This window comes from Sinocyclocheilus rhinocerous, unplaced genomic scaffold (assembly GCF_001515625.1).
Source record: "Sinocyclocheilus rhinocerous isolate Xijiao unplaced genomic scaffold, SAMN03320098_v1.1 scaffold1214, whole genome shotgun sequence".
In the NCBI taxonomy this organism is placed as follows: Eukaryota; Metazoa; Chordata; class Actinopteri; order Cypriniformes; family Cyprinidae; genus Sinocyclocheilus; species Sinocyclocheilus rhinocerous.
The window spans coordinates 1,191,078-1,203,385 of record NW_015627891.1 but is presented as its reverse complement, the minus strand read 5'-3'; the positions used below and the strand labels follow the sequence as shown (position 1 = coordinate 1,203,385).

Sequence of the window (12,308 nt, the reverse complement as noted above, 5' to 3'; positions counted from 1 at the left end):
ATTTTAGGCCACCGCTGAGAGTGAGAGTGTATATATATCTTTTGTGCCTCCAGCATTGTGTGGTTTGTGAAACATGCATCACTTACTCTGAAAACCACTCTGGTACACAAGGAAAAAGGCAGTGAAAGTGGACAACACTGTCATGGCCTTCCAGCCATCTTCATTGTCAGGGTAATGGTTCTTTTAGTTGACACTCAGGCCTGAAAAGTGTGTGTTGTGTGGAGATGAAAAAGAGACTGCATAGTAGCCCTGGTGAATGGCTGAAATAGATCAAGTTGTCGTCCAAAACTGTTTGATTTTTCTCTTCTTTCTTCAGGTTTTCCCGCTGGACTATGTTCTCATCACCATCATCACCATGTACTTTGTCTTCACTTCCATGGCTGGGATCCGTAACATGGGGATTTGGTTCTTCTGGATACGGGTGAGACACAACAGTCAACCCACCCCCCAACCCCCAAATTTTATTCACCTGCTTTATTAAGCATTTTTATGCTGGCATGAGTGTTGTTGTACTGAATTTTAATGATCAGATTTGGCCATTTAGTTTATCTAGGCAAAATGTAAGTACACTGAGACTGCAAAAACTTCCTCTTTCTTTCTGACAGTTTTTTTTTTAAATACTATTTTATAAGTTATATGCTGATTTGTGTTTATATATAAATTCAGTTCATAATATATATTTCATATAATACATATTTACGTTAAAAATAATACTTTTCATTACAAAAAATAACAACAGTAATTTCCCCTTTTTTCTACTAGAATTTTTTTAAACAATTCCATATAATATATCAACAATAAATATGGTGTATATTAAACCTTATACAGTACTTGTCAAAAGTTTGAAAAAGTTTTTTTTTTTAAAGTTTTTTTAATGAGATCTTTTATGCTCACCAAGGCTGCATTTATGTGCTCGAAATACAATAAAAACTGTAATATTGTGAAATAATTTTACAATTTAAAATAACTGTTTTCTATTTTAATATATTTAAAAATGTAATTGGTTCCTTTGATGCAAAGCTGAATTTTCAGCATCATTACTTAAGTCTTGTGTCACATGATCCTTCAGAATTAATTCTAATGTGCTGATTTGCTGTACTGTATATAAAAACTGAAACAAAATATTGATACACTGTGTAAAACAATAAATATTTAATTTATTAATAACAATTAATTTCAATAATACTTGGTTTTTCATTACAAATCCAACATAAAATATTGGGCAAGGATTGTGTAGCAGACTTTAGTAATGCACCGAGGCACCTGGCTTAGGAAAATTACTTTGAAGAATTCTGATGATTAATTTCAGCAATTTTACCTTGTGCCATAACTACGCCTTTTACTTGGAAAAATGTTTTCCGTTTTGACCCTCTATGTTTTGAAAGATTCCATTATTGCAGTTCTGCTATATCTATCCTTGTTTTTGTTGCTCTTAATGCAACATGATTTGTATAGAGCATTTCTGCGGTTCAGAGTACTGTACACTCGTAGTACTTGGTCGTATGAGAAATATAAGGATGTTTTTGTTTCTTTTTGTGCAGCTGTATAAGATCAGGCCTCAGAGAACCCGACCGCAGGCCCTCCTCTTCCTCTGCATGATCCTCCTCCTCATCGTTCTCCACACCAGCTACATGATCTACAGTCTGGCCCCGCAATACGTCATGTACGGCAGCCAGAAATACCTGCTGCAGGTGAGATGTGGGTTTGTTTGTGTAACAGTCAATCCCCTGTGCTGCACGCCATCAGGATTACAGGATTACAGCTGTCGTATTCTGAGCAAACAGGGCCCACGCTGGTGACATAAGTATGTAATGATCAGCCCTTTACAAAGCATGTGTTTGAAAGCCTTTCAAAACCTTCTCTCCCGACTCCCTTCAAAACCCATTAAAGGCCTGCATCTGCTATGTATTTCTTTTTGCTTCTTCGAAGGTCTGTACATTCATATGAGGTTTGACCTGATCATATTAAGTGTGAAAACTTGCCTGCATGTTTTTAACTGTGAATCTATACATCTTGCCATATGTAGCCTAGCAACTGCTGATCAACTTTTGGCACAAAATCTAGTCAGGTTATTCTAGCCAAGAACCACCCACTTAGACAGGAAGAGACCTTCAGACCTAGATGTGATGCCTTGGAATACACTTTTTTCATGTTTTTATGTGCTAAATTATACCACAGTAATAGTATATCAAGGAAAAAAACAATCATCAGAAAGTAGATAAACCTTGCCAATCTAGGTTGACCTGGCAATTTCAGTCAGCGCTTGCCATTTTTATGCACACAATGCATCAGGTGGTCACTGAACAGACTGTGAACGATCCATGGGAGACTGTGGCTGAAACTGACAAACTCTTCATCAATCAAATCTGATTTCTCTTCACTTTCTGGAAGGGCAGTCATTCTGCATCTATCCAGTGGTGCATTTTATCCCGTTTGATTACATCCTAAATTTATGCTGCCTTTACGTAAATACAAGCTCAAATGAAGAGTAATTTGCTGTGAGGCTGACAAGCTGTCAGAAGTCTGATGGGGCAAATCGTCTGCTGAGGACGGAGAAGGAAGAACAGCTCGCGGCAAGATCGAACCTGTTCTACTCAGTAAACATCATAGCATGTGTTGAAATCTGACCAATTACATCCGTCCTTCGCCCCTCTGCAGCGTTAGATGTAAATATTGGAATAAGCATAAATGAAATGCATGTTTTGCAGGGTTGTGCGCCATGCAGAATTGCCTGAATTGGAATTGATGTAGCAAACAGGATACAGAATTGGAATTTAAATTGGAATGGTAGGAAGAGTAATTTACCGAAGCGCAGTTCCAAGAAATGTATAGAACTGTAATTTTTATTAGCTAAAAATTTAACCAGTAGTTTGCATTCGATTTGGATTTGTGATCCAAAAGCATTATTTTAGTTAATATTAAATTTGTATTATTTACTTTTATTAAATATTTATTTATTCATTAAATTTTTATTTTTATAAATATTTCATATTTTATTATTTGTATTATTTATATATCTTGTTTCAATTTTGGCGCACACAGTGAGAAAAACATTTAGGGAAAGTCCATTTTATGCTCATAAGAGTCCTCAAAGAAGAAATATCAGTCACTGTGAAACATCTGCAATAATATAATAAAATATATATATATTGTGTAAATAGCATATTAGTATATTATGTTAATATACTAGATAAATAAATCCTGCATAATACAACAAGGACACTGTGTATTAAGAAAGTAAATAGAGTCACTTTTAAATTCGTGCAATAGTAAATGGTGAAAAAGTGGAGACTTTCAGTATGAATCTGATTTTTATATAATTAAAAATAATTATTAGACTCATAATTACACCTAGATAGTTCATATATTTACTTTTAACAATGAGGTTTACTCATTTCATCATCCAGCATAAACAGCAATGCATTATCTCTAATTCAAACTGTAATTGTATTTCTGAACACTTTCCCATAATGTAATAACCCAAAAAGCTTATGAGTCAGTCTGCCTCTTATAATTAGTACGTGTCAAATGAAATTATGCAGAATGAGTCAGTCACAACTTGTAAGAGAAAATGTTGATTATACATTTACTCACTCTAGTCTGTGTTGTTTTAGCACTAATTTACTGAAGGAAATTATGTCAGTTGGATTCAATTATGAATCAAGTCTTTAAAATGACTAAACTGTGCTCAACTGCTTATTAGGTGAACATGAAAAAAAGACAAATATCATATCTGCTGTTACAGTGGTAATGTCCTTACATATGCTTATGTAAAAAACTAAAGCATATTTCTTATGTTTAACTTGCATGCATTTAGAGTCCTGTTCCATAGATCAGATTGGGCTTATTGTTTTTTTTTTTTGTCCCCAGACCCCCCTGTCCACAGCAGACTTATCACAAGGCAATCACTCCACTGCCATCACTAAGATATGTGACGCAGACGCTCCTGAAGGTAAGACTGCCGTTCTTTATCACCCACAGAATAACCGACTTCAGTGGATAATGCTTCACCATTCCATAAGGAATGGTTGGTGAGGAGTTTTAAAGAGATTATATCATGGAAAATATATCATGGAAAGTGTTTTTTCTTGTATATTTGAAGATTAGATTTGCAAAGAAGCCAGTAATAACAGAGGTCATTTACATACGGAGGTGTTACATGTACAGTAGCAAAAACAGTGCAGGGTCTGAGGTGCATTTTTCGAGGTGCACTCTTTACTAGCATTATATAGTAAGTTGACTTCAGGAAAAAGTATTAGCTATTTAAAGGGTCTTTGGCTGTGGAGCGCAACTGTGACTGCCCACATTTCTCACACTTGGTTCATATTGTTCCCATTCATTTTCTTCATTGTGATAAAAAAAAAAATAAAATCAGTAAAGCCATGAACTAAACCAACCAACTCTGAGATGAATGACCACAATACAAACCTGAAAAGGACAAAATAAATTGTACTGTTCAAAAGTTTGGGGCCAGTAATGTTCAAAAAGTTTGTGGTCTTTTTTGAAAGAAATTAATACTTTTATTCAGCAAGGATATATACAATTTATCAAAAGTGGCTGTAACCTCTTTATGTATTTGTTTATATTTCAAAATTTCAGATAAATGCTGTTCTTTTGAACTGTTTATAAAAGAATCTCCTATGGTTTTCACAAAAATATTGCAGCACAACTGTTTTCAACATTGATAATAACAAGAAATGTTTATTGAGCACAAATCAACACATTAGAATGATTTCTGAAGGATCATGTGAAGACTGCAGTAAGGGCTGCTGAAAATTCAGCTTTGACATCTTATGAATAAATTAAAAATATTTAAAAATGTTTTAAAATAATTTTTAGAGTATATTAAAATAGAAAACAGTTGTTTTAAATTGTAACAATATTTCACAATATTACTATTTTTACTGTATTTTTGATCAAATAAGTGCAGACTTGATAGCATAAGAGACTTTTTAAGAAATCTTACTGACCTCAAACTTTTGAAAAGTGGTGTATATGCCTGTGTACTTTATCTAAACATTGTGAATTTCGCAACTGAATCAAAACTCATAAAACTGTAATGTATAAATATAAAAGCAGTATATTAAGTTTATTGCAAAATTTGTATTCATTTATTTATATTCAAGTAGTTTGAGAGGCTCAGTTACATTATTCTCAGTGCTTCATGGGAGTGAATCTCTTTTGCAACGATTTACGTTTTCATGGTACCAGCAATTGGTGTCTTCAGAATTATGGGTAGTTTAGTTCTTCACCCATGCAAAATTTAATGTGTAACTGCAACACTCATTTCAAATGTAGTGGAGTAAAGAGTACAGATACTCATTAAAAAATGTAGTGAAGTAAAGAGTAAAAGTTGCTAATATCTTTGATACTCAGTACAACTACAAAGTACCCAAAAAGATACTTAAGTACAGTAACTAATTACATTTACTCCAATACTTTACACCTCTGGTTCTTCACTGGGAATTTTGCAATTAAACTCGACTGAAATCACACTTACAGGCACATATATCACCCATTAACAACCTCAGAGCTCATAGTAGGTCTGTTTTGAAAGGTTTATGCTATTGTTGAGCACCAGTTTCTCTATGGAGAAAATGAACAGGATTTTTACTTCTGCTCTATTCTCACCCATTATATATGCAACAAACTGATATTTACTTGTTCTTTTCTGAACTGTTTGTTCTCTCGATTACAGTGCTGGCCATGCAGATACAAGTTTGACTATATATCAGTCGCTCCCCGATCCAAACATTTCAAAATATTTATTTGTATGTCAGTTATGAAGAGATGAGCAGAGTACTCCGTAAATAGAACGAAATGGATTTTGCAGACGACAGTATGAAGAAGCAGTAGCTATTAATGATGCTAGATGTGAGATGAAATCTTAAACCAGCAGGAGACAGACTCAGAATCTGAATAGGAGATCAAAATAGTTTCAGGTGTGACGGACCATTGCTTTTTTGTACTGCTGTATCTGAATGTATCTAAGTGTTTGGTTTTGTGTGCTCAGTCAATGAGGAAAGACTGTAAATAGTCTTGATAATACAAAGATATGAAGTTAGATGTCGTGCCTACAGAACATGACCCTTGCAGCTTTTCTCTGTGTTCATTACGAAAGGGTGAGACGGCAAATAACAGTCTGTCGGAGGGTGATCTACATTAATTAAAATGCTGTAAAATTAGTGGTTTAAACCAGCAAAAGTGTTAATTACAATCTGTAAGGTTAATTGCCACCATACATTTGCGGTTAATTGCAGATAGATCTGTGTGTTTTGAGTGCACAGTGCACAAGGAGGAATCTAGTTCAACATATAAATACTGCACTCAGAGATTTTATTCTCATGATGGCAGAAGAGAAAAAAGGCGGCTTAAAATACTGAATGATGTTGGGATTTACTGTAAAAGCTTTGATTTAGTGTTTTAACAGCGTGATATCATGCTCTGCATTGTGATGAGTGATTTTAAGCTCTATAACATCTAGTTAATTTAATACCAGGTCTGTCTCCTTAGTGTGTTTTTGACACTTTTTTTACGAGATCAACTTCAAAACCTGGGAAATAGAGCTATAAGTTATTCCGTAATGTCACGGTGGACTCAGATCGGATTGGTTATAGTTTTGATATACTGCCATCCAGCCTGAGTGTGCAGCCATGATACTGTTTTCTATCCAGAGGAGGGCACTCCGATATTACATTCCAGTCTCATTGGAGGATATTGGAATAATAATGAAATCAAAGATATTAATATGCAATTGGATCAGTGAACCAAGAAGAAGTGGCCAATCTTCCTTAATGTCCTTAAGACGTGTCCCCCATCAGCTCTAACCTTTCTTAAAATACACCTCTCTATGCTGGGCTAAATTCCACCTGCTAATTGCTTCTCACTCTCTTCAGGCCCTCGGATTGTGCCAGAATATCAGACTGACAGGCTAAGAAATTCTTCTGCTCTCCATTTTTATAGGCTGCTATTAAAAATTCAGGTCATGTTAGAGCTGACTTCAGCCGCAAAGTGACCGTATTAGCTAGATAGTTTACATTTTCTGATGAAAATGCTCAAAACTCACTCTCATAGTGTTAGGGGTGTTCTAAGGTGTTCTGAGTGGTTTTAATCGTGTTTCTATGCTGTTACTAGGGTGTTCTAGGTGGTTGCTAATGTGTTCTGAATGCTTTTTTGCATGTTTATATGAGATTGCTGGGGTTGTTGTTACGTACTTGCTAATGTGTTCTGATTGGTTTTAGCATGTTTCTGTACTGATTCCTAAGTAGTTGCTAGGTTGATTGCTACATGAATGCTGACGTGTTTTTTTTTTTCTTTTTACTAGCATGTTTCTATGCTGTTGCTAAGGTGTTCTTGGTGTTTGCTAAGGTGAATTGTTTTTGGCAATGTTTCTATGCTGTTGATAGGGTGCTCTAGGCGGTTGCTAAGGTGAATTGATTTTGGCATGTTTCTGTGCTGTATCTAGGGCATTCTAGGTCATTGCTAAGGTGTTTTAAATGGTTTTTGGCATGTTTTTGTGCTGTTGCTAGGATGTTCTAAGTGGTTGCTAAGGTGAATTGTTTTTGGCATGGTTCTATGCTGTTGCCAGCATGTTCTAGGTGGTTGCTAAGGTCAATTGCTTTTGCAATGCTTCTGTGCAGTTGCTAGGGTGTTCTAGGCGGTTGCTAAGGTGAATTGTTTTTGCCATGTTTCTGTGTTGTTGCTAGGGTGTTCTAGGCTTTTACTAAGATGAAATGTTTCGGCATGTTTTTTCGCTGTTGCTATGGTGTTCCAGGCTGTTGCTAAGGTGAATTGTTTTTGGCATGGTTCTTTGCTGTTGCTAGGGTGTTCTAGGCTGTTACTAAGGTGAAATGTTTTCTGCATGTTTTTTCGCTGTTGCCAGGGTGATCTAGACTGTTGCTAAGGTCAAATGTGTCTGGCATGTTTCTGTGTTGTTGCTATGATGTTATATGTGGTTTCTAAGCTAAATTGTTTTTGGAATGTTTCTACACTGTTGCTAAGGTGTTCTAGGTGGATGCTTAGGTGAATGGTTTTCGGCATTATTATTCTGTTGCTAGGGTGTTCTAGGTGGCTGCTAAGGTCAATTGTTTTTAGCATGTTTCTATGCTGTTGCTAGGGTATTCTAGGCAGTTACTACACAGTTCCTGCTGTGCAGTGTTCTGAATGGTTAGTATATTTCTGCGCTGTTATGGCTCAGGTCCCTTCAGTGTAAGTAAATGCCACTCATTTTATCACCTGCCAGGTAAAAAGAAAAAGTCAGATTGCTCTGAACAGTAATAGCACACCTCTTCTCAACAAGCCACATGATTTGAAGTATCATTCAAGTTCACAGCACAACCACTGCGAGTTGTACACGCTGTTCAAATCCCTAACCTTAGCTATGAGCAACAGTAATCATGATGTTTTCCTTAGCAAATACCTCTAATAACAAGATGACAGAAAAATCCGGAAAAAAAAAAAACACAGTAGAAGTCGGTTGTGTTGCATTAGTTTGTGCCTGCGTGAACACTTCCCCATATGCCTCCTTCAAACAATGCTCTGTATCATAACCCAATTAAGTCTTTCAAAGCCAAAATGAGGCGCTGTCTCGCACAATGGAGGATAAATCTGTGCAACAGAAGTTGCTCTGCGGGTCACCCGAAATTGATCCATCTCCAGTTGACTCGCACTTTAGAACCAGCATAGTTTTAAGCCCTCTACTTGCCAACCAGCACAGCCTCCCAATCTGTTTGTGTGGGTTTTGGCCTTTTCCCATCTGAGGTCGGTCAACGGAGCCCAGTCATTGTGTTTCTGCCACCTACCCGTCATCAGCAAAATGCCTCATTACTGTTTTCAGATAGAACAGTGCAAGACAAGCTGTACACCGTCCATTAGCACGGGACTCTCCATCGCTTCACAGCGGGAGAGTCTTGCTTTTATTACAAGTACTGTTCACTATCAGTATGATACAGCTTTTGGCAAAATGGGTGCAATAAAAGGTTTTTGACAATCTACATAAATCTAGAAGCATTTGAAATTTTCCTCAATATTAGCTCATTTTATCTTAACGAAGTTTCCTTTACTGTGGTTTGAATCCATTAGGCATGCTGAGTGGAATTAAAAGCTCTCAGCAGTTTGTTTGTGGTACAACTTAATGGACAAAAATGCTTATTATTTAGTTTTTTTTTTTTTTTTACATTTCTGAATCATCTGTCTTCATCTTTCTCCATATGGCGTATCGCAACAAATATTTGACTGTTCCTGTGGTTGCCTCTGATATTGAGACTCTCGCCTCATTATCAGGGTTTGATTTCTGTGATTGGAGTCGCTCTAGCTGAGAGGCAGCAGTTTTTCACCCCGAATGATTTCTCAGATCGTTGCAGTGAAGTCAGATTTGTTGTCTTTGTTCTGGATAATAGAAACAGGCTAACGTTTTTTTTTTTCACGGCTGAGTCCAAAAAGGGACTATTTTTGATCCGCTTGATGCCGAGAGCTGGTCAGCTTGGTCGAGGAAGTCAGTGTAAACGATTGTTATTGTTGACATGATTTATGGCTGTATAATGTCCTGCAGAAGTCATTGACATGACCTTCATTCAACAGCCACTCAGATGAAAGACAGTCCAGTTGTAACAAATGAAGTCTGCTTGATATATTTGGGCTACTGTATGAATTAGTGTTCACTGAGTTCATGTTAATAATATACATATGATGGCTGGCACTTTCAACAAATAGGGAATGGTTTGATCTCCTTTTTAAATGTTTAAAAAAATTTTTTTAATGTAATTTAAATATTTTTTTAAATGTTAGATATGTTTAAGAAACTATTTATCTGTATCCTACATTTTGCACACCTGTCACTGCACAATTTCCCTTGTTGCAAAAAAATGTAGCATTCGTTCATCATGGTCAACCTTCAACCCTGTTATTGTAAGAAATTAATGTACATTTTTTTTTTATTGGAAATGTATATTCACCCTTTATCCATTCTGCCAACTACATTTTTAATTGTATTAATTTATTAATATTATTATTTTATTTTATTACAAATGATTAAAATATTTAATTTTGAGTTATTATTATATTATATTATATTATATTATATTATATTATATTATTAATGTTAACTATTTTTGCTTTCCATGTGGTTTATCCAACTGATTATATGTAGTCTGGATTACATAATCAGATTCCAAAAATTAAATGCTTGTAATTAGGTGATATTATGCTTTAAAATATTTATAATCAGACTATAGTTACTTTTCCATTGCTTACATGATTACATAATGTTCTCAACATTGTTAACTCTTAACAAGTTATTCATAAAATAATTTTTTCAACACTTTAAATTTTAAAGGATCCACAGAACATTAGCAAATAAAATATTTCATTTTAGTAAGTGTCTTATTTTGAATGGTTTTATTTTGAATGTATTAATTGTTTTTATTTAAGATTTAATTATTAGCTGTTCATCAATTTATAAACCCCCACAGTTGTTTTACGAGCACCAGTTTGCAAAACCCAAATGCAATGCAATGTTTAATGCACTTCATGTAGTTGATTACAAAGAATGGAGTAAATTTTCTTTCTCTTTTGTTGTTTTTATATTTATATTGTTTTTTTATTTTTATATCAATATGATACAAGATTATCCTGTTCAGATCAATTTGACAAACAAGTTAGGTCAAAAGTAATCAAAAAGTAATCAGATTGCATTACCTAAAATTTTGCCTAAAGGCTGTGCACCACCTGCATTAAAAAAAAAATAGTTTCAGACTCTTTTTTTTTTGTGTGCCTACAACAAAATTCAGCTAATTTTTGCCCCAGTGGTTTGGATGCTGATGGTCATAGTGTTTAATATGATGCTCATGAACACAAAAGTTTCCTGTGTTGAGCTCTTTTTTTTTTTGTCTTAAAGAGAAATGAAGGACTTCTCCTTTCCTCTTTTAAAGAGTAATAAATGACAAAAAGCATGTTAAGACAGAGTGCCTCAAGTAGCCGCTTAATTATTGTAATTGAATGAGTAATCAATTCAGCCCTTTGCCCAATTCTCTCCAGACTCTACTCTCAGCATATCGACTGTCACTTTGAGACTCATGATGAGATGCTGAGCTTCCTGGCCCTACGTCTGTTCGTCCTCTCGTACCTGTTGACCTGCAGCAAAAACCCGTCCTGCCAGCTGGCCTGTAGATGAAAGAATTGAATAATATCGACTTTTTCTCGCTCACTCTTCTTTTGTTGCCATTTTTCATCTGCAGTCCTCTCGCTCTGCCAGATCTTTCCCTCTTGTGCTGCAGCCCGAGTCTTCTTATCACTCTGGAAGCTGCTCTGTCTTGCGTAACAGCCATTGCACAACCAAGCGTGAGTGGGAGGAAGTGTCAAGCAGGGAGAACACATGCGACAGGGAGGGCGCAGTATCCAACCGAGAGCATCTCTCCCCGCAGGGCCCGACCCATGCTCTCGAACCCCTCCATTCTCACGCCTCAAGTCGACAGAGCAAGAGGCGCGAGTCCTGCTTCACAGAGCACAGCTTTGATTGGCAATAATGCCGGGGTTGGGTTGTCCTTCAAGCTCCTGCAGGAAGTGCTTTGGGTTTGAGTGATGGAGAGTGTCAATTAGTGCCGGGCGGTATGATGGGATATACCGTGAAGACGGCAGAAATGTGTCATCTGGTAGAGATTGTGGTGTGAGGTGGTAGATACTGTATATTTGTGTTGCTAGTTGTGTGCAGGACTGCTTTACGTTATTTTAACTTGAGAGTGAAATACGGATAAATGTGAAAATACTGAGCATGGCATATCCTAAACAAGTCAGAACATGGTAGAACTTGTTATTATGGGGTGTTGTATTGAGAGTTTAGTTGCGCATGGTTGCTATAGCAACGTTGCGGCTTGACACATTTTTATAGACTCCAGTTCATGTACAATCACAGATGTATGTGGGTCAAAGACATTAAGATGTCCGCATCAAAAGAAATTTACAAAAGTGATTTTATGTCCATAAAAAGCACATTAAATGTAAGTAAAGTGTCAACTTTTAAGGTTTCAAATAAGTTTTTGGAGAATAAAATGTCAAAATTTGGTTTAAATTATGTTACATTGTCATTCAGTGTAACACAATATTTATGTAAAAATTCAAACAACATGCTTATTCTGACTTGTACATATTAAAATATATAAAAGAATAAGGGAGCGTATTACATTTTATTGTGTTTTAAATGAGTAAAAAATTCTTACTGACCAATGGGCAAAACCTAGGATAGTGGCAAATTTTTAAAATGTAAAATTACAACTAATTAGTATTTGGGGTGAAAGTAATTAGTCTTTTAATAT

At 35.7% G+C, this 12,308-nt stretch overlaps 1 protein-coding gene across 1 annotated transcript in view; it reads left to right on the top strand.

The window, feature by feature from the left end:
* LOC107736841 (probable lysosomal cobalamin transporter) overlaps positions 1-12,308 on the top strand; it is an 84,424-nt gene that overhangs the window by 57,306 nt on the left and 14,810 nt on the right. The window contains exons 12-14 of the mRNA XM_016548199.1: positions 317-421; positions 1,542-1,691; positions 3,871-3,952. Of these exons, the coding sequence (XP_016403685.1) occupies positions 317-421; positions 1,542-1,691; positions 3,871-3,952 (337 nt within the window). The remainder of the gene's footprint in view (positions 1-316; positions 422-1,541; positions 1,692-3,870; positions 3,953-12,308) is intronic.